The sequence below is a fragment of the Trematomus bernacchii genome, unplaced genomic scaffold (genome assembly GCF_902827165.1).
Source record: "Trematomus bernacchii unplaced genomic scaffold, fTreBer1.1, whole genome shotgun sequence".
In the NCBI taxonomy this organism is placed as follows: domain Eukaryota; kingdom Metazoa; phylum Chordata; class Actinopteri; order Perciformes; family Nototheniidae; genus Trematomus; species Trematomus bernacchii.
In genome coordinates, this window is record NW_022987749.1 from 261,950 (window position 1) to 283,367 (window position 21,418).

Here is a 21,418-nt window from a genome sequence, read left to right on the forward strand (position 1 = left end):
AGTTGTGGTATATTTCAATACAATTATTTATTTATAACAATATGACTGTGGGTGTTTCTCAATGTCGAGGAAGGGTCCTCCAGAGCCACTATTTCAAGTCTGTTTTTGTGACATATGGGGACCCAACTTACGTCCGAAGGTCCCCACAAGGTGACCGTGACATTTCGAGGGGTTCTGACTTTTTTTGGGGTGACTTTTAGTTCACATTTTTTTTGTTTTTAAGGTGTAAACAAAATAGCACTAACCTCATTTATTTGTTTTCTATTCTGTTACAGATTTAAGTAAAAATGCAAATTTCGATTACTTTCTTTAACTTTTTCATTATATAACATTGTAATAAATCCGAGGCTAGGAACGATTCTTGCCTCGCTTCTGAAGGACCGGACTCGGAAGACATGTCCTACCAAGGAAGCGTGCAGGCTAACAGGTGTGCGTCATATGCGAGGCCCTGCCTTAAATGGAGCGTGATTTCCCCCAAAGATTTGGAAATTGGTCCGTGCGCAAAGCATTGTGGGGATTTTAAGACCGCGGAGTCTACACATGTGCAGCCTCGAAATTTCCCGCAACGAAGTACGCCGGGCTCGGTAGAATTCCAAGGATCCATTGGAACAGTCCTTCGGCGGCACTCGATGACGTAGCATCCTTGAAATAGTGGCTCTGGAGCATCCTTCCTCGACATTGAGAAACACCCTCTGTACAGCAGTGTATTAATCGGACTCTAAATGTGTTGTTTTCTTTAAGTATAAATTAAATTGTTTTTATAGATTTAGTTTAATAATTAGTTGTGGTATTTTTTTTAATAATATTATTTTATTATATTTTAGAACTATATGACTGTATATCAGTGTCTTGATGTTACTCTAAATGTTATTGTTTTCTTTTTTTAAATATTATAATCCCCTTTAATATATTATTTATTCATATATTTAAATTTTCTTGAATTTTAGTAGTTTAATTATTATTATTTTCTTCATTTTAATTACATTTTTTAAATATTTATTTTATTAAAACATACTGTACGGACAAACTACGTCAATAAAAATGATTAAATAAATACATTTTTAGCAGCATTAACATTTTCTAAAAAGCCCCAAAACACAAAGGAAACACAATATTTATATTAAATCACATTTGACTTTTATTATCTCTTCAATACATTTCTACAAACATACATTTTTCTGTCATTCAGGATATTTATGCTGCAAAAGGCATAACGTTTTTAATTACATTTACAGAAATGTACATTCTCTCCTCACTTATGTAATCCAGGAATTGTCAAAATAAGTCACCGGATGTTTTTCTCGTCTCCTCAGAGGGAAACTGAGAGATCTGATAAAGACTGAAGGTCGTTGGTTTTCCCACAGACTGGTTTCTGGCAGATATTTCACTTTGCTCCTTTATCATAGCTGGAGGAACAGTCAGGGTTTGTGTTTTTTAGGAGCTTCATTTCCATCGCGACACAAACAGATCTCGCTTCGACATGACATGGGAAAATATGGTGGACTCATACGTTGTCAGTTGTGGTGAAAGAGAAGCATCCACTACACAAACAAAAACATCCATTAATTGAAAACAGGCGAAATAAAGTCAATGCGACAAAGCAGGGCTGCACAATGAGGAAGAAATAACGATTATTGTGTCTAATATTCTTTTACGGTATTATCATTTTTGAAACATCAATAAAAATTATCTTTGTGTGATTTTTTTTACGAGCATCTGTATTTAAAAAAAAAGCGTTTTTCATTAAGTCCAGGACCTCTCTGCAACACTACTACAGTTTTTCACATATCTTATCTAATGTGATTTAGTTATTGCACTAGTCCTTGTTGCAAATTTGCTCAAATCTGTGAATGCATTTATGTTGAAGTAAAGAAAGCAAGAACGTTTAAGTAGTGTAAGAAGTCCTGTGTGTCTCCACCTCTCACTTTTCTACCCCTATATGATTGGTCGAAGCAGGTTTGTTAACGAGGATTTCATTTTAAAGGAATATTTGTGAGAAAAATAGAAAACCAATGTGGCTATACAAACCATTTGATTTAAACTTAGAACAGGAGAAACCTTTCCGAAATAAAGTTCTTAACATAAAGACACATGAGGGAAATGCAGACAGATTTTTTTCACAAGTGCTGGAGTAGAGCGACCCCTTCTGGGTGAAAAGGGAACTGCATCTAAAACGTTTTTTGACTTTTAATGGGTTGAATTCTCGCAAAAAACACAGATTGATCGTGAAATCTGAGCAGAGATCAGTGTTTTTGGAACAATGTTATGTCTGCATGTCCTATTTTATTGAATGCACCAAAAGAAGTGTATTGCTTTTAATGTGGATGCTTTTAAACAGCGACTACACATTAGTTTGTTAATGGCTTTTCATGAAAAATAATACGTGGATCATTAAAAGCCCACCTCTGCTAAGTTAGGTTTTCATTACACATTTAATTTGGAATAAATCCACGCATCTGGCTGTGTTAAAACAACATAATCATGGTTTAAAATGTAAAATAATATCTCAAATTACCAAAAGCTGCTGCAGACTTTCCCAAACTGTGACAATAAAAAGGGTCAAATTAAGAAAACGGTGAATATTACCACCAAAAAAACATATTTGATATAACTTATCCCCAAACACCTGGATAAAGTTATAATTGAGTATGGAACCACAGCCGAGTGCAGACTGAACAGCTGGTAATGAAAACAAACATGAAACGCTCACCACTGCTGATAGAAAATCATCCTAAAATCTGTGTTCAAATAAACTCATGTTTAAGTTTCATCTTGTTGGAAATAGTGGCGACCAATTCTTCACCACATTATGTCAGTCTCTCTCTGTGAGTGTTTCTTACCTCTTAGAGTACATACAACCACATTACCAGGTTAAGTTGGACTCCAATTCCCATGATGCATCACTCCTAGGGTTAATCACAGGTGAGAAAAAACCTGTTGCAAGTCTTTTGATCCTCCTTGAGTTCAATATCTTGTCGATCTGAGGCTTTGTTTTGGACATTTCTGTCGTGCAGTCAGTCACAGAGAGGAGGAGAGAGGGAGGAACAGTCCACAGCATTCATTTCTGTTTTCATCCCTCCTTTCTTCGTGTTGATTTCCTAATGCTTGGGTTTTATTTCTGCAGATCCTGAGGCGCGCTGAAAGTCTCGTAGACGTTGGCTGCAAACTCCTTCACCTGGTCGTTCATCAGCAGGTCCTTCAGGTAGAGAGACAGGAAGTTAGAGACACTGGAATGGAAATATCAACACGACAGCCCCCTGCTTCTTTCTCTCAAGTAATGTCAGTTATATTTTAGGAAAAAGGGGGAAATACTGTATCCTGGAGTCACCTGAACAAAGTGGCTGGGAGTCTCACTGCAGATGGAGTTTATCTGCCCGTTGATGATGGGGATGATCTTAGCCAGCGGCAGACTGACTGCAGACAGACTGGATACACACACACACACACACACACAATAAGTCATATACAGGTCAATGTCAACATGAAGGTCTGTTTCCTCTTTTAAGTCACACAACAAAACCTTAAAAAACATCATATGTGTGAGTGTTTAAAGGTTTTACAATTAAAGGGTACGATAGTTAACTAGATATTTGAAGAGGCTGCGTTTATTTGTTTGTATAATATAGAGAACTTAATTGACTGGCACTAGGAAATACATCAGCCAACACCTTCTAAACTCTGCAATTGTGTCTTATTAATACTAATACACCACTGTATATATTGTAATACAGTGTGCACATTTTCTTTAATCTAACTTGTTATATTTATAAAAAATGTTTATGTGAAATTAAATGATAAAATGAAGCAACAGTCCAAGAAAGATAAATAAGCCACATTTCTCCCAGGATACATTTAAGTAAGACACACTCAATCAAACTTCTACAGCCCTTAAAGACTGGAAATATATTAAAAAAATATTAAAAAAATATCTAAAATGTGTTCTGTTGGAATAAGAAACGATTAATAATAATAATAATAATAATAATACATTGGATTTTTATAGCGCTTTTCCTAGTGCTCAAAGACGCTTTCCATAAAATCAGAAACAGAAACAGTACAAAGAAAACAAACAGTAGTCCTAATCCAAGTGCGAGTAAAGTGTGATTTATATCTTGTGAAGCAGCTGACCTATCAGAAGCAGCGAAGGGGGCGGAGTCACCGGGCGGCGGACGGAAGAACTCGGCGAGGTTATCCAGAAGTCGAGAGAAACCGCGATTAAAACTGGAGTTCAGGACGGTGCTGAAGTCTGGACTGGAGTCACACACACACACACACGTCAAAATCACACAACACACACGTCTACAGGTGCACACACACGTCAGAATCACACAACACACACACACACGTCTACAGGTGCACACACACACTAACACACAGTTGAGACGTTTACCTGTCGAACATGTCCCTCGTCTCGTTCAACAGTCTGATCGTCACCACGTCGTTTTCTGTCAGCCCGCAGGCCTGCAGAGGAGAGGAGATTCATTTAAATTAACTTTCTCAAGAAAATCATGACAGGCAACGTGACGGACGTATCCGAGTTTATTACTGAGCTTCAAAACAATTGATAGGAAGGCTACAAAAAGAAGACATGTATATGCACGTTTTATTCATGGACGCTATTTATAATAAAACATGTCCTGTTGACTTGTAATGCAAAAACACATATAAATAAAACAGATGAAAAAACACAAGGCCTGTGTGTCTGAAAACATTTGAATAAAGGCGTCCCGCTGTTTTTATTCATTATGAATCCGGGGATGACTAGCTTTTTGGCAATTTAGGGATGAGATCACTTGAGGAGCTGGCAGACTGTTGGGAAAATGAGAGCCTCATAACCATAGACTGCTATCCTCACAGTGATGACCCGTGTGCTTATGAGGAAATCATTTTACCAGATATTATGACCGGAGAGATTTAAGTGTGTATGTGTATGTGTATGTGTGTGAGTGTGAGTGTGAGTGTGAGTGTGAGTGTGAGTGTGAGTGTGAGTGTGAGTGTGAGTGTGAGTGTGAGTGTGAGTGTGAGTGTGTGTGTGTGTGTGTGTGTGTGTGACCTGGTCAGCGAGGGCGTTCTGGTCGTCAGCGAGCAGGAACCAGGACATGTTGCGCTCGCCGGCCTCGATCTCGGCTCTGATCCAGCTGAGCTGCTGCTCCACCTCCATCAGGGAGAGGCTCTGCTTCAGAGGAACGCTGCGGACAACAAGTACATTATTACGTTACAATAAAGCCTCTATCAAACCTTTAAAAAGGTCTCCTATTAAACTGTTTTTCATCAATATATCACAGGTCTCAGATATATACAGAACATGTCTCTGATTGGCTGAAACACCAAACAGATCATTGCAGCATTACCCATAATCCCCTCTGTTTCAGCCCTGTTTCCAAAGTGCTGATTCTCTGTCTGTTACTTTAGATGAAAATAAGGAGCCCCTCCCCACGCCCCTCTGAGAGACATTTGGTTACAAAGAACTCAATGGTGCTCTAGGAGGAGATTCAGGTGATAAGGGGGGGGGGGGGGTTACCTTGGTTGCTGATTGGCAAGAGAGGTTACTGAGAGACATGAAGAAGAGGGGACACATGTTGATGTAGAAGAGACATGAAGAAGAGGGGACACATGTTGATGTAGAAGAGACATGAAGAAGAGGGGACACATGTTGATGTAGAAGAGACATGAAGAAGAGGGGACACATGTTGATGTAGAAGAGACATGAAGAAGAGGGGACACATGTTGATGTAGAAGAGACATGAAGAAGAGGGGGACACATGTTGATGTAGAAGAGACATGAAGAAGAGGGGACACATGTTGATGTAGAAGAGACATGAAGAAGAGGGGACACATGTTGATGTAGAAGAGACATGAAGAAGAGGGGACACATGTTGATGTAGAAGAGACATGAAGAAGAGGGGACACATGTTGATGTAGAAGAGACATGAAGAGGGGACACATGTTGATGTAGAAGAGACATGATGAAGAGGGGACACATGTTGATGTAGAAGAGACATGAAGAAGAGGGGACACATGTTGATGTAGAAGAGACATGAAGAAGAGGGGACACATGTTGATGTAGAAGAGACATGAAGAAGAGGGGACACATGTTGATGTAGAAGAGACATGAAGAAGAGGGGACACATGTTGATGTAGAAGAGACATGAAGAAGAGGGGACACATGTTGATGTAGAAGAGACATGAAGAAGAGGGGACACATGTTGATGTAGAAGAGACATGAAGAAGAGGGGACACATGTTGATGAAGAAGAGACATGAATGATCAGTAACAGACACTCACCTTTCCAGAGCGTTCTGCACCGCTTTCTTCACTACCGTTATCAACTCTGTCAAACCTGCAGGGAAAGACAAAAAACAAATCAGTGAGTGAGTGAGTGAGTGAGTGTGTGTGTGTGTGTGTGTGTGTGTGTGTGTGTTACCGTCTCCCAGTAGATGATGGATGCTGGACAGGTACTGCTGCTGGACTTCAGGAGGAGCCATAGGACTCTTTGAGGGAACACACAAATAACAGAAATATTGAAATAATTCTAAAATATTTCTACTTAATTTGCTGTGTTTTTTATTTTTATTTTAAAAAATCCTTTCTGGGGTTTTTACAGAACAACCCAGACATCTGAATCTGTGCAAAATATTCTGCAACACCTTCAACTCTAAACAAAAGTAAACCTTGACTTTATGAACGTTTTGAAATGTTTCCCCTCTGAAACTCAATTATAACTCCTGGGAAGCTTCCTTTAAAACACAATCTTTAAAGACATCATGAGATAAACAAGGTCCTCCAGAAAAATCACTAAGAGAATCACACAGACTTTCAAGAAGCCTACAATTAAACTTCCTGTAGGCTTTTTGAACAACAGCAAAACTCTTACGGTGACTTCGTCCAGTTTCATAGAAATGGTGAATTATTTATTTATGTATCTAATCTCCCACTGGTTTTAACTCCCATAGTCTTCAAAGGAACTCATTTGATTGTGTCTTTATATATGTTGTATGAAGGAAATGAACCAATCACACGACACTGTGAAAGTGTGGATCTTATTCTGAGACTCAAGTATAAGAAGCTAGTGTGTTGCGTACACTAGAGGTACAGAGAGTGCCTCCAGCTGTTGAAATATCATGTAAAATATTTAAATAAACAAATAAAACATCATCAGATCAACACTTAAAGTGGACCTATCATGCTATATTTGAATAATATAGTGTAGGACCATACCTATATAAGGCATATTTATACTTTTTTTTTTTTTAAATACCAAACAGATCATGCATTTTAGCCATGCCTCATTTCGCTCAATTAGAAAATGTTAGCTCTGTTTTAGCAAGGGTTGATTCTGTGAGAACAGCACCATCTACAGGCCTGGCATATGTACTACAGCGTCTCCAGCGCTTTCGAACGGCAATGGCCGTGGCTGTCTCCTCCTGATTGGTGGAGTTGGCCCAATAGCCGTAGCGCCACCGTCCTGACGTCAGGACAGTGTTCAAATCTGGATCAGTTTTTATTAGATCCGTTGCAGCCCCTTTTTTAGAGATTTGGGTATGGAGGAAAATAGAGAGGGTTGTGTTTTCTGACACTTGGTGAGTTCCCTGGAACACCGGGGACACATATTCATGTAGAAAAGACGTACAAAAGTGCATTTTGCATGATAGGTCCCCTTTAACTCCAATTATGTAAACAGATTGATGGAATTACCACCATTTCCCACATTAAGAGGACTATAGCTGTTATCAGACACATAATCAGTTGTAATGTTACTTTAAGTGCTGTTTTTAAGACAGTATTTAACAGAAGGTTATGAATGTTGTGTTCCTTCCTCACCGGGGAGCTCTTGCCCACAGAGTTGTCGAGGTACAGATATCCTCCGATGATGTTCAGCTGCACTCGGAGCAGAACCACCAGCATGCAGGTGCTGTAAACCCCCACTATGGTGCGCGTGAAACCTGCACAAGATCAAATGTTAGATTCTGAAAAACCCCAAAACATGAGAGACATTACACAGCGATTATAATGTTTAGTAATGTCTGATGGGAGGAAAATAACTTACTGAGGATCTTTAAATCTTCCCAGATCTCCAGCTTATTGGCTGGTCTGTGAGACGAAGCGAAAAAACAAAATTAGAGTTTTGTTTTTTAATCATCAAAACTGTGAGTGTGTCATATGTCTCTGCAAACAGTAATGTAACACCTTAGCATGGATTCTTAGTACAAAAATCAATAAATATAGAAACAACATATATAATGTCTTAGCATTAACAAAGTATGTTCCCCGTAGAATCAAACGTATATAGGAATGAGTAAAACTACCTTCTTCTACTATTTTACAGTAAAAAGCACTTATACTCACTTTTCCTTGAGTAGTGCAGTGAGGCTTTCTGAATTCAGCTGATTGGTGATGGCTTCTTTCAGAGGAGGGAGCATGGACAGCACTGCAACACACACACAGTACAAAGAGTCAAATCAAACATGTGGAAAGCAAACATGAAATCCTTATTTGTTCGAGTCTTTTTAAGGAGATGTATGAAGTCTCACCGGTCATGTTGCATGTCCTCTGGTTGCTCTCAAAGTGAAACTGTCTTCTGGCCTGAGAGATGTAATCTGACGCCTCCTTCTCCTGCATGTCACTGAGCTTCTTCTGGGCATATTTACCCAGGAAGTACACTCCTGGAGGACCACAAGAAACATAAAACAGTGTAAATAACTGATAATAAAAAATATGAAAATAATAATGAAAATAACCCCTTTGTTCAATTCGAACTGCATGTAGGACCACCAGCATTTCATATTGAGTAGATGCCAATAACAGTAAATAGGTTTAAATTGCAATTTGGTATTAGATAGATGGATAGATGGATAGATGGATAGATGGATAGATAGAGAGATAGATAGTAAAATGAGCAACACATCTTATGAGTCTTTATTAATCTCTCTTTTTTTTTAAATGAAGCCTTGCAAGCAAACTCAACTCTTTCCCTGCATTCATCAACCAATTAATAATGTCATCATTTAATATTCTTTAAGTCTTACCCTAACCCTATGAATATGAATGAAATCAACACACTTTCAATGACTTCCCATGCTTACTTAATGCTACAAATATTTGAAGTAGTTCATTAGCTATCACTAATTATTACATAGTCATTAGCAAGTCACTGTTTAGCATTTTAGCTATCCAATGTTCACACTCACCTAGCTTTAAAGAGCTTAGCTACAAGTCAATATGCTAACATTGCATTGCACTCACACCAGACTCCATTCAACTTTTAAGTAATTTAAGGATTTTTCGCTCACTTGCAAAACCTCAAATAACTTTATAGCAAAACGATTGAAATACTTTTAATGTGATATACAAGCAGCAACCTACACAATGTTTATTTCAATTAATGTAGCTTTTGTCTTTTGGTCTTACAACAGGTCTTGAAGTAACATTGAAACTGATTATGTGTCTGATAACATCAGTAATTGTCATCTTAATGTGGGAAATTGTGGTAATTCAGGTATGCCGAATAGCAAATACATGCTACTTAATTCTTACAAATACTTGAAACATATTTTTAAAGCGTTAGTTCTTTCAATAAGTCAAATAAATATCACACATCAACATTTTTCAGTGTAGTGCAGCATGTTGCTAAAGCTAAGAGCTAGCTCAGATGCTAACATTACCTCCAAATAAAGCTCCGGTGAAAATAAACTTCCTTTTGTGGCGTTTCACAAAGTTCCAGACAGATGAAAACATCCTCAGGCTGTGAGATGTTCAGAAACTTCAACTCCACAAACTATTTGTGCTGATTAGTTTACTGACATTGTATCTGAGGACTTAGAGGCTAGTTAGCAACTTCTAGCTAACATGCTAACTGTCAAAAGAGCCAAAGTTCGTCAGTCAAGCTAAATCGAACACAGAGGACAACTTCCGGTTCTTGATTTCAAAATACGACACGAAGGACATAAGTAATACATAAATACAGGAATGCATAAATACAGGAATAAATACAGGAATATAAAAAATATAAGAATAAATAAATGTGAACAAAAAACCGAAAAACTTAATGTGGAAATAAATACAGGAATAAATAAATGAAAGTTGAAAATAAAACAGAACACACATTATATATCTTTAATGTATTTCTACATTTATTTCCACTTACATTTTCTATATTTATTCATTTACGTGTCTGTGTAAACTATACATCTTCATATCATCTCTCGATTTAATACACTTTTTTGGTTTAAACCTGTTTCTATTGGTCGGATCTAGTCAGCTGACATGGGACAGATCACGTCACCCTGTTGCTGTTTTGACGGGAAGAAAATGTCAAAACTTTTCCTGTTTACTGTCGTTTGAATCTCTATTTTGACTGGATATCTTTCTCCAGAAATGTCTCCTTAACACACTGCCCGTTTAGTCAGTGTATTAATGAGGATGTTGGAGTAAATGTCTCATATTCCGGTTTACATTCATCTCACTACAGTCAGCTTGACTCATCGAACGCATCCGCATGAACGTTGTGGAGTTCGATCGATTGTTCATGTCTTGAACTGGTCCGTCTAATATTATCATCCCCCGCGTGTAAACTACAGCGGAAGAAGTCGTTACTAAAGAGCGAAGAAAAAAAGCTACGAACATCCTTATCATCATCTAAAGTATGATTTTATTAAAGTAGAGTTAAGTAGCAGTCACCATGGGAACAGAGGAGAGTTTCTGTCCGAGTGAAGAGGAGATTGAGAAGTGGATGTCCAGCGCATTTGATATGGTGATTAAAACATTTCAGCCAAATATCGTCAATTTAGAGTTGTTTTTGAAGATTTCTGGTTACAACTGTTGTTTTCATTAACGTTTTTAGACATAAAACATTAAGGGTGTTAACAGGAATGTCTTGCCACCTATTATTAGCTTGGTGCTGATTTTACAGGAGTTCTGCAGGATGGTTTAATTACCATAATACACGTTAAGCTTTCCTTACATATCCACCAAACAAGTATAACAAATTATTTAAAAAATATGTAATCAGGGAATCATAATTTTACCTGAAAGATGATAAATACAAATATAATTAATTAACGAAAAAGTTCCATATTTTTCCTTGTTTAAACACTTTTAAGACAAAACTATTATCTTTAAAGTAGAAATACATTTTTCTTAATATTAACAAAATGTACAGTGCAAAAACTGACTCTTTTAAAATTGCAAAACTCACAAAAATCACAGAAAGAAAACGATAACAATAATAAATACAAGCAGTAAATAAACCATTGATACTTGTTGCAGCCCTCATCTTTATAAATAAGTGTCAGTGACTGTACCCTGTCTGAATTCCTCTTCTTCTGTGTGCTATATTTCTGTGTAACACTCTCTGATTGTCCTCAGTACTTGCTGCTTGTTGACCTGCTGTATGTGTCTCTTCAGGCGAGAGAGGCTCTGCAGAACGGAGAGGTGCCGGTCGGATGTCTGCTCGTCTACAACCATGAAGTGGTGGGAAAAGGGAGGAACGAAGTCAACGAGACCAAAAATGTAAGAAAACGTTTTTCCTGTTTCCTGTTTTTTTATGCAGAAATCTGTGAGTTTACCTAACATGCAGACCAGCATGGATTCAAATATCTATGTTTTGTCTCGTCAGTAAGTCGTAAAAACCAAAGCAATAACTTAATAATTGGATAGTTTGTGGCAATGCTCCTGTATTTATATTCCCCATTACATCAGTGGTAAACTCAAATCATGCAAATACACAGAGTTCCCCTATTAAAAACGTACATTTAAAGGGGAGTTCTGCATTTATCCAGCAAAAAAAAAGAATTGTAACAAATGGTGTGTGTGTGTGTGTGTGTGTGTGTGTGTGTGTGTGTGTGTGTGTGTGGTGTGTGTGTGTTGTGTGTGTGGTGTGTGTGTGTGTGTGTGTGTGTGTGTGTGTGTGTGTGTGTGTGTGTGTGTGTGTGTGTGTGTGTGTGTGTGTGTGTGTGTGTGTGTGTGTGTGTGTGTGTGTGTGTGTGTGTGTGTGTGTGTGTGTGTGTGTGTGTGTTAGGCCACACGTCACGCTGAGATGGTCGCCCTGGATCAGCTGCAGGACTGGTGTCGCCATAGTAACCTGGATGTGAGGTGTGTGTGTGAGCGTACAGCGCTGTACGTAACCGTGGAGCCATGCATCATGTGTGCTGCTGCCCTGCGCCTCTTCAGTATCCTGCCCCAACGTGTGTGTGTGTGTGTATATGTATATATATATATATATATATATATATGTGTATATGTATATATATATATATATATATATATATATATATATACAGTATATATATATATTAGTGTGTGTGTTCCTTGATGCTGTGTCAGAGCTGCCGGTGGTCGTGTTCGGCCCTCTCTGTGTGTGTGTGTGTGTGTGTGTGTGTGTGTGTGTGTGTGTATATATATAAGAGTGTGTGTTCCTTGACGCTGTGTCAGAACTGCCGGTGGTCGTGTTCGGCTGCAGGAACGACCGGTTCGGAGGCTGTGGGTCCGTGCTGGACGTCGCCTCTGCAGATTTACCTCTCACCGGAAACACATTTAAGGTCAGAGTTCTTCCTCTGCGTTTCTGCACGTGTGTCTGACGGCCAATCAACTATGTGCAATATGTGCTATATCTGCAATATATATATATATGCCGTTAATAGTGTGTGTGTGTGTGTGTTCAGTGTGTCTCAGGTCACAGAGCAGAAGAAGCTGTGGAGATGTTGAAGACTTTCTACAGGCAGGAGAATCCAAACGGTGAACAGAAACTCTTTTTCTTCCCTTTTCTCGTTCCTCCTCGTCATCTGTTCTCATCTGCTATTTTATATTTCTTGTTTACACTTTTTAGAAATAATTCACCATTTCTCTCATTGTTTCAACACCAATCCTCCTTTTTCTTCTTCTTTTTGAGTTTGTGTGTTGTTTCCATGATTTATTCATACATTTCAAAATGTATCTGTATAGAGTCTTTAGTACCTTTTTACTCTATATATAACATTTATTATTTTAGTTATTATTAATTGCAATGTTTTTATTACGCAATTTCTTGTCTTGAATTTTCTTTATGTTTTATCACAATTTAAACACTTTATTTGTATTTTTTTCTCCTCTTCCTAATTATAACCAAATTATATGTTCTGTGTGTTTCAGCCCCGAAACCCAAAACAAGGAAGGAGTGACGGAGCTCTCCCGGAAATATCAGCTGTAACATCTTGAGTTTATTCACCTTTTTCATCATCACTTTTGTTAAATAAATGTCATTATAAATTGTGTTTCATTGACTTCCTCAAACATTAGTGGCTGTTCCAACAATCTGCCAGCAGGGGGGGCAGTACTACTGTAACTCGTTAAACACACACACACACACACACACACACACACACACACACACACACACAGTTTGATGTTACTAAGTTATAGAATGTTTCACATCTCTCTTTCTCTCTCTATCTCTCTCTAACACACACACACATACCATGTATACATCACTTCAGGGGACATTACATTGACTTACATGCATTTCCTGGAGACTTATCCTAACCTTAACCATAACCAACACATGCCTAACCCTAACCCTAAACCTAACCAAGTCTTCACCCTAAAATTAATGATACCCCTCATGGGGACCTCCATTTTGTCCCCATAAGGGAGGCAAGTCCCCACATGTGACTGTGTAAACAGATTGAAGTCCCCACAAGTATAGTAATGCAAGGACACACACACAGTTTGATGTTACTAAGTTATAGAATGTTTCACATCTCTCTTTCTCCCTCTATCTCTCTCTAACACACACACACACACTTTACAGTAACTTTTGACAGATTGAGAATGTGGGCCTCTACAACGTGTTTTCCTGGAATATGATCTGGTCGACATTTCAAGACATATCATGTGTCGTATTTATCGTCTCATTCATCTTATTTAGAAATTGCAATCCCTTGCAGAAAAAACATTATTATTTTTTATTGCATATTTTTTTAAAGCTGATACAAAAACCGACGGCAGAGTATCTTCTTTCCTCTAGCTTTTTTTTTCCGAATGTAGCTTACTGTAAATGGACTACAACTGCATTTGGTTGCATAACCCCGTGTCGTCCAATCACAATAAATTGACCTTGATCCTTGAACCTTGTCGATGCATTTGCAGTAACTGCTACAATAATGGGAAGGTAGGGTAGGTAATTCACTTCAGAACCACTTTTTGTTATATTCCATGGAATGCTCTTAACATCCCGATAGCAATGAATACATTAAATGCTTTGACAATAAATACATTAAAAAAATGTCATCTGTGGAAGCCGTAGTACTGTAAAAAGCAAGACCAATTATCTGAGCCGGCCCGGCTAAAATAACTGGATGGCCTACCTGCCTGTCAGCCTTCCATCTCGTGCACAAACTTATCTCGTGACCTCGTTGGTCATGTGCGCGTTCGTGTGTGTTGGAGGAGGGGCACTGTAATGGAGCGTCCACACAGCAGTGTTAAAAAATCTTGAAACGCTTCTGCCCATTCACTTTGAATGGGGTGACGTCATTTGCCTCACTTTTCGCCGAACTGCATTGTGGGCAGGCGAGCGGAGATTTTCAGGATTTTCAGGATTCAAAGTTGAGCAATGTTCAACTTTTGAAGCTGAGGTGGAAGCGTCAGCCAATCAAATCCCGTGTACGAAAATCTGACAGTTCAAGCTCTAGCCAATCAAACGGCGTGTATGCTGGGAGAGACATACCGCAGGTCATTTCCTCATATTCCAAAAAATGGAGGAGAAATTAGCGGTAGGGAATCACCCGGTGCTTTATGACCAGTCCCTATTTACCTACCGGGATACAAACCGGAGGAGCCAGGCATGGAGGGATGGTGGCCAGAGACAGTGGTATGTTTTCGCCTGTTTGGGGAGTTTTTATCCAGTTTACTTCAAACTTTTTTGCTTCGTATGTCGCGGGCGGGAGATTCATGTGATTGGTTGTTGGTGCCTTGCTCGCAAAAAATCCCCAAGCTTCAGATACGCCCACCTCCAAGATTTTTTTAACGCTGCTGTGTGGACGGTCCGGAAGTCTGAAGGAAGGGGCAGATTTTTTTCGGCTGCGTACTTTCAAATTCTACCGCACTCGAGCTGGTTTCTCCATTCTTACCTACCCCACCTTTAATTGATAGCTGTTTGATTGCTTTGTGAGAGAAGCTGTTTGAATCAATATTCTTCTAAGTACAATAGATACAACTAGAGAATGCAATTCCTGAAGAAATTGCTAGTGGGAATGCTTTATGCTGAAAAACTGACGCTAAACTACTATGCTGAAATGTAATGTGTAAGAAGAAAGTGAAGAATTTAGATTGAAATGATACATGAACACTGGGGGCTTGAATGTGTGATGAGAGAAGAAAAGAAAGTAAAAAGGCTTGGAAAAGCAGCAGAATATTTGAACTGCAAACTTTTGAACTAACTTGATGGCGAATGATCTGTCGCCATGCCAACAGCATTTGATCACATCCCATAATACGCTTAGATGCATTGATGGCTGCATCGTTACCAAACCTGTGAAGTTTTGGGCCGTTTGGAGCATTTTCACTGAAGTTATGAGAAAACTGTGTTTCATGGTGAGCATTGTGTTCATTGTGAAATCTCAAAACTGTCCCGTAGATGTCTTCACGGCTGGACTGTTAGCACACATGTGAAGTTTGAGCACTTTTCATAGGAGTTATAGCGACATCGTCTTTTATGGCAAGAGATGCGTTTCCATGGAAACGGCATATGATAACATCCCATAATTGACGTAGAGCTGTTGAGAGCTGGACCGTTAACCATTATCTGATGTCTGGTGCTGTTTTGACCCTTTTCATAGGCATTACGACAACATCGTGTTTTATGGCGAGGGATGTGTTTCCATGGCAACAGCCTGTGGTGAGATCTCAGATTTGGCGTAAAGCTGTTGAGGCATGGACCGGTGATATACAAGCAAAGTTTCGGGGACGATCGGACCGTGTCCATTGGAGTTACAGCGACATCGTGTTTTATGGCGAGGGATGCGTTTCCATGGAAACGGCATATGAAGACACCCATAATTGACGGAGAGCTGTTGAGGGCAGGACCATTAACCATTATCTGAAATCTGCTGCTCTGAGCATGTCAGTTGGAGTGATGACATCATTGTGTTCCATGACACAGGTGTTTATATTTGAGCTAACAACGTGTCCAGAGATCAGAGGTTTCCATGGTGATGTGCAGTAATCAGTGAGAGGAGAGCATTTGAATTGTTCTGAATGAGAGATAAACCTGTTACATGTGAACGTTTTGTTGAAGAACCGTAACAGATATCGGTGAAATTTCAAAGCGTGAAGCATGTCAAGGAACTAGAGCAGGGGTCTCAAACTCAAGGCCCGGGGGCCAAATCCGGCCCGCGACTTCATTTTATGTGGCCCAGCAAGAGCTTGTAAAGAATATAATACGTTTATTATACGGTTACATGCCACTTTACAGAAGCAGGTTGCCCATAAACTACATGTCCCACAATGCATCTCGTTTTGTGACATGCACACTGAAGAGACTTGCAATTATTTGCCCTGGACTTCTGCTTTCAGACGTAGTTAATTACTAAGTTATTATCCTATCCGATAATAATCCAATTCAGAGGCAATAATGTAATATAATACATTATTTTATATATATATATTATATATTTATATAGTTACAACCGGCCCTTTGAGTGCAACCTTTATGTGAATGTGGCCCGCGATGAAATTGAGTTTGACACCCCTGAACTAGAGCATCTGAAGTGTACTTTTTGTGTACTTTCGGGTTAATAATGTGGCCTTTTTGGCAGATTAACTAAAGGTGTGCGGCTGCTGTGGTGGGGAAAGATGAGGCTGAACTTACAATGGGGTTTAATGGAGACATGTTGAACGTTTTTGTCACTTCATGCCCTCAAGCATTTTGTTGAATTATTTTGCTTAATTATTTTTTATTTTTCAAGCTACGAGATGTTTTCCTACGTTTCTCATGAAAGATTATGTCTCAGGAATGTAGGGTTTGGGAATTATGGCAGGTTTAAAAGAAAATATGAAGGCAAAATTAAATCTGTCCTCCACTCTAGCTGTGACATCACGCACTCTAAATCTGAAGAAGGCCTCTTTACCAAGGTCTGAACAATGTTTAATATCTCTAAAAGTATGAATCAGATTTAAAAGTTGTGTTACACGAATAATGTCAGAAAGATGTGTAACATTTTAAAGTTGGAATGAGGTTTCTGAGTGAGAGTATGAAGGAACAGTTAGCAGTTGAAGTTGCATGAAGATTTTTCAAGTCTGAAGAGTTTCTCCATTGACTTCCATGTTAAAAATGTGATGAATTATGGGATGTATCTCTGTAATTATGAAAGTTATGAATAAGAAAAGTAATAGCCATCGATTCCCGACCGAGCTGAACGTTTTGATGTTTGAACGGAGTTTCTGCGATGTGGAATGTTGGAGCAGAAGAGGCGCAAAATAACCCGGCGGAATAATAAAGAATTTTGTGCGTCGAAGAAATGACCACATTTAGTTGGGGTCACAGTTATAAACCCACAGAGAATCACCTGACTGTGCAGTTCTCCTCAGCTACGCATAGCATCTTAGCATCTTTACCTCATAGTTTTGGTTTTATTGGCCAAAATATTTGCTGTTTTATGTTCTTTCCAAAAGCTGCAATATGAAGTTTTCCCATCAGGCCGCTGCTTTAAGAGAAACATTTCTCACTGAACCTGCCTGACTAGAGAAGTAAAGGAATGGTAACTGGAAGCAGACATTTGTGGAGGGAAAGTTAATAGAATTAAACCAAATGACACACCTGGCCACAAAATGACAAGAGGTGACAGACACTCCAACCAGCTTCACATGACAAAGATTGTATACTGTAAAGTGAAATAAGTATATCATTTCCTGGCAGGAACTTTGTTTTTGAAGCGAGTGTCAGGTTCTCGAATATCAGTAACATACATGTAGCACAATACAGAGGACAAAAAAGTAAGATGAACCCAACCTGAGTTTTCCCCTAAATAAGACACAAAGCAGGTGGACATACATCCTCTTGGATTTACGTTGTGAAACAGGGTCCAGTATGTATAGGAGGTTTTAAAGTGACGACAGAAGAATGGACACCTTATCTCCTATTATTGTTTTCTCCTTCAATCCCCCTATCTTTTTAGAATGGCGTATCTCGTTCAGTTTTTTTTAAAGCTGCATTCTTGTTTTGAAAGAAAAAACTGGTGATTGCAGTGGGGGGGGGGGGTATTTACTCCCCCAGCTGTATTTAAGGAGACAGGACAGCACTTCATGAACCAAACTGTTCCACTGAGAGGTCCTGCTGGTGAGTCTCTTTGTTTTTGCTGAGAATGTAAACATGCAACTATTTCTTTTCATTTTAAGAATTTTTTGTAACTATTTATTTTAAAATAATGTGATTTTTGTTGAATGTATGCTTAGATTGTAAATGTATTTAGTGTAAATGCTGCAATGCATTGGTATGATTTTTTTTATAGCTTTCAACCTTTACACACATTTTCCGCACTATTAAAAGCTGTTTTTCTTGTTAAAACTCACATTCTTATGATTTCAAAGCAACTCCACTTATTTTGATAATGCTCATGTTGATTTAAATTCCTAATTTCAAACTTCCCTTACAGTCTTAAAGGTCCCTGATCCTCTGCAACCATGATCAAATTGGTAATGTTTTGATTTTGGATTATATTTCCTTTCATTCTATGTAGATTTACAAGTTCTGCATATACAGTATGTCATAATAAACTTTACATTTTGTATTTCCTCCGATAGTTAAGTGTTGCCATTGTTGCCAGCATTGTTCTTCGGTAGGTTAATTATAAAAATGACATGATCATATTGTATTCACCCGAAATATACAAAGTCACAGTTTGTCAAAATGTTCTCTTAACCTTTACCAGAAAGCCACCAGCTGCGTCCCCGTGCTGCCGACGTCCAGAAGTTACAGAAGTTCCAGAAGTTCCAGAAGTTCCAGAAGTTACAGTGGTGAAGCCAGGTAAGTAATTTGTTAACTATCACTATGGGCCCTGCCTGTACCTGTTCGCTCTGCCATCGGCGTGAAGGGTCTGCTACAAGCGACCAACAGAAAGGTTCATGTTAATGTTGTTGCCCGTCACAAAGGCACGTCACCTCACAGTTTGTAACATTTTTCTCTTAACCTTTACCAGAAAAGCCCCCAGCTGCGTCCCCCGTCCATTCGTACTTCCAGAAGTTACAAAGTTCCAGTGGTTGAAAGCCAGGTAAGTAATTTGTTAAACCATTCAGTGTCTCCCTTTGTTTAGAGACTTTCTCTTAATTAATTTTGGTTCTTTTTATTCTATTTATGAACTTCCCTGCGACTATCCCACCCACATTCGTAAGCAAATCATACCTATTGACACTTCACAAATCCCAACATGTGCTATTTCAGTAATGTCTTAAATGTATTGTTGCTTACCTATCTCATTTTAAATGCCCTGGTCCAGAATGCTGGACTGCCTGGTTTGACAGAGATGACCCCAGTGGATCTGGAGACTGGGAAACCTTCTACAATCTTTACAAGGAGAACCCTGGAAAGATCTGCCCCAAACCACAGGCTGTAGAGGCCACGACTCTCTCTGGACTCAGTGTGGCCGCAGCAGGGGAGGTGATTTTTCAGTAAGTGCTGAACAAGTAGGAATAATTTGAATGTTTGATGTGATGGTTAATACTGTATTCTACTGAATGTGGTTGCTTAAGTGTTGCTACTGCATATGTTTGTGTACCTGGTGACACCAAATTAATATTTCCACATACTATTTTTGTTCTATTGACTAGCCATATACTTGGTAACCAATGAGCAATGGGAATTAGTAGAGGGGGTTCAGTCAGTTTGCCAGTCACAATTGTATAGTAACTGGGTATATTTTAAATCAATTATCTTTCTCACAAGCCTTCAGTGTGTTATACTACACACTAGTTAAAAAAAACGCTGGCTTTGTGAGGCTGTACTTAGGAACAGTGTTGAATTGAATTGAAATGCTAATGTTGGCTTGCCAAAGTGATTACACGTATTCCTGCAGGGGACATGAATGTGTTACTGAATGAAATTGCTATCCATCCAATCTGTTAAAACACTCAATACCGCTCTTGTCAACTTCCTGTTGGCACTGGAGGAAAGGCCTAAAAAATAAGAAAGCATTTATCCTCCAGGGAACAGGAATGCATGTACAGAATCCCCATGGTACCCAATCAACCTTTTGGGGAGATATTTCCATCTGGGACTAAACTTTTCTTTTCAGAAATGACGCCACTTCAGGATTCGTCTGCAGAAACGTGATCAACCCAAACAAGAGTGCAGTGACTACCGTGTTCGTTTCAGCTGCTGCCATCCCCCTTTCTGTGGTGGAGGAGGTAAGAGCACACCACACTGTATAAGCACTCTCTTGTATAAACATTCATTTAGGAGAGTTTTACAGCTTCCTACCCAGTCGTCCTCTCACTCTTTTATTGCTCCTTGCAGTGTGCTGGACCGACTGGTTTGACCGTGACATCCCAGTGGCACAGGGGACTGGGAGCTTTTGAGTTAACCTGAGGAAAGACACCCAGGAAAGATCTGTGAATACCCTCTGTACATTGAGGTCGTTACCACGGACACGATACCCCAGCCACCTCCACAGGGGAGAACTTCTATAGTAAGTTGCCTCATTGAAATAATGCAAATGATTATTTAACCACACTCCCAGGAATACATCGGTACTTCTGAACATTAAAAACTGCTTACAAGTCACCCACATGTGCTGCCTGGAGCTACACCTATAACAGTGAATAAAACTCTGTACATGGACATTTATTGACATTAGAAGACATGTCATTGTATTGGATATCTGAGATGTTCCACCTGACAACAAGAACAATTATGATAATTGAAAGGTTGTAGAGGTTTATCTCAACTAGCATCAATGTACTTTAATAATTGGGTTTATATCAGAGCTAAACATGAATTATGGTCGAAGCAACATATCCAATTAAAAATATGTTTTTGTTGCTTTTAAAATGGTTTGCTTCATATAACTATCCAACTGATTCATTTCATAATTGGTATTGTTTTTCAGCTTCAATCCGACTCAGGGATTTGTTTGCCGCAAAAAGGACCAGAAATCGGGCGAGTGCCGTGACTACAAAGTTCGCTTTGGGTGCCCGTGCAAGAATGAAGCTGCGACTCTACACAGGGGGTGAACAGTTAGGACGATTCTAAGGGCCGTGACTGACAGGGGCCCAAACTATTTAGAACATTAAGAAAGAAATGTTTAAGTAACCAATGTGATATCTTTTCATGGGGCCCAAAATCCCTGGCGGCGCCCCCTGACTCATCTCCACAGCAACATCCAACAAGAATATGAAGCTTCGATTGCTTTAAATGTTCCTTTTCTCTTACTGTACCTTTCTATTGTATATCTCA

General features: G+C 39.1%; 2 protein-coding genes and 1 pseudogene across 2 annotated transcripts; 2 read left to right on the forward strand and 1 right to left on the reverse strand.

The window, feature by feature from the left end:
• Positions 1-1,114: 1,114 nt before the first annotated feature.
• On the reverse strand, positions 1,115-9,869 carry pex3 (peroxisomal biogenesis factor 3). Its single transcript, XM_034148166.1, has 12 exons — positions 9,663-9,869; positions 8,532-8,663; positions 8,347-8,428; positions 8,048-8,091; positions 7,822-7,943; positions 6,425-6,491; positions 6,286-6,340; positions 5,054-5,189; positions 4,391-4,461; positions 4,129-4,251; positions 3,329-3,425; positions 1,115-3,196 (listed from the first exon to the last, which is right to left on the reverse strand). Exons 1-12 carry the CDS (start codon positions 9,733-9,735, stop codon positions 3,113-3,115), a joined length of 1,086 nt encoding a protein of 361 aa, XP_034004057.1. The 5' UTR covers positions 9,736-9,869; the 3' UTR covers positions 1,115-3,112.
• Positions 9,870-10,352: 483 nt separating this feature from the next.
• adat2 (adenosine deaminase tRNA specific 2) lies at positions 10,353-13,247 on the forward strand. The gene is made up of 6 exons (XM_034148162.1): positions 10,353-10,750; positions 11,404-11,508; positions 12,017-12,167; positions 12,430-12,536; positions 12,660-12,732; positions 13,126-13,247. The coding sequence occupies exons 1-6, from the start codon at positions 10,679-10,681 to the stop codon at positions 13,152-13,154; spliced, it is 537 nt and encodes a 178-aa protein (XP_034004053.1). The 5' UTR covers positions 10,353-10,678; the 3' UTR covers positions 13,155-13,247.
• Positions 13,248-18,651: 5,404 nt separating this feature from the next.
• Positions 18,652-21,412, forward strand: LOC117496493 (annotated as a pseudogene).
• The last annotated feature ends 6 nt before the right edge of the window (positions 21,413-21,418 follow it).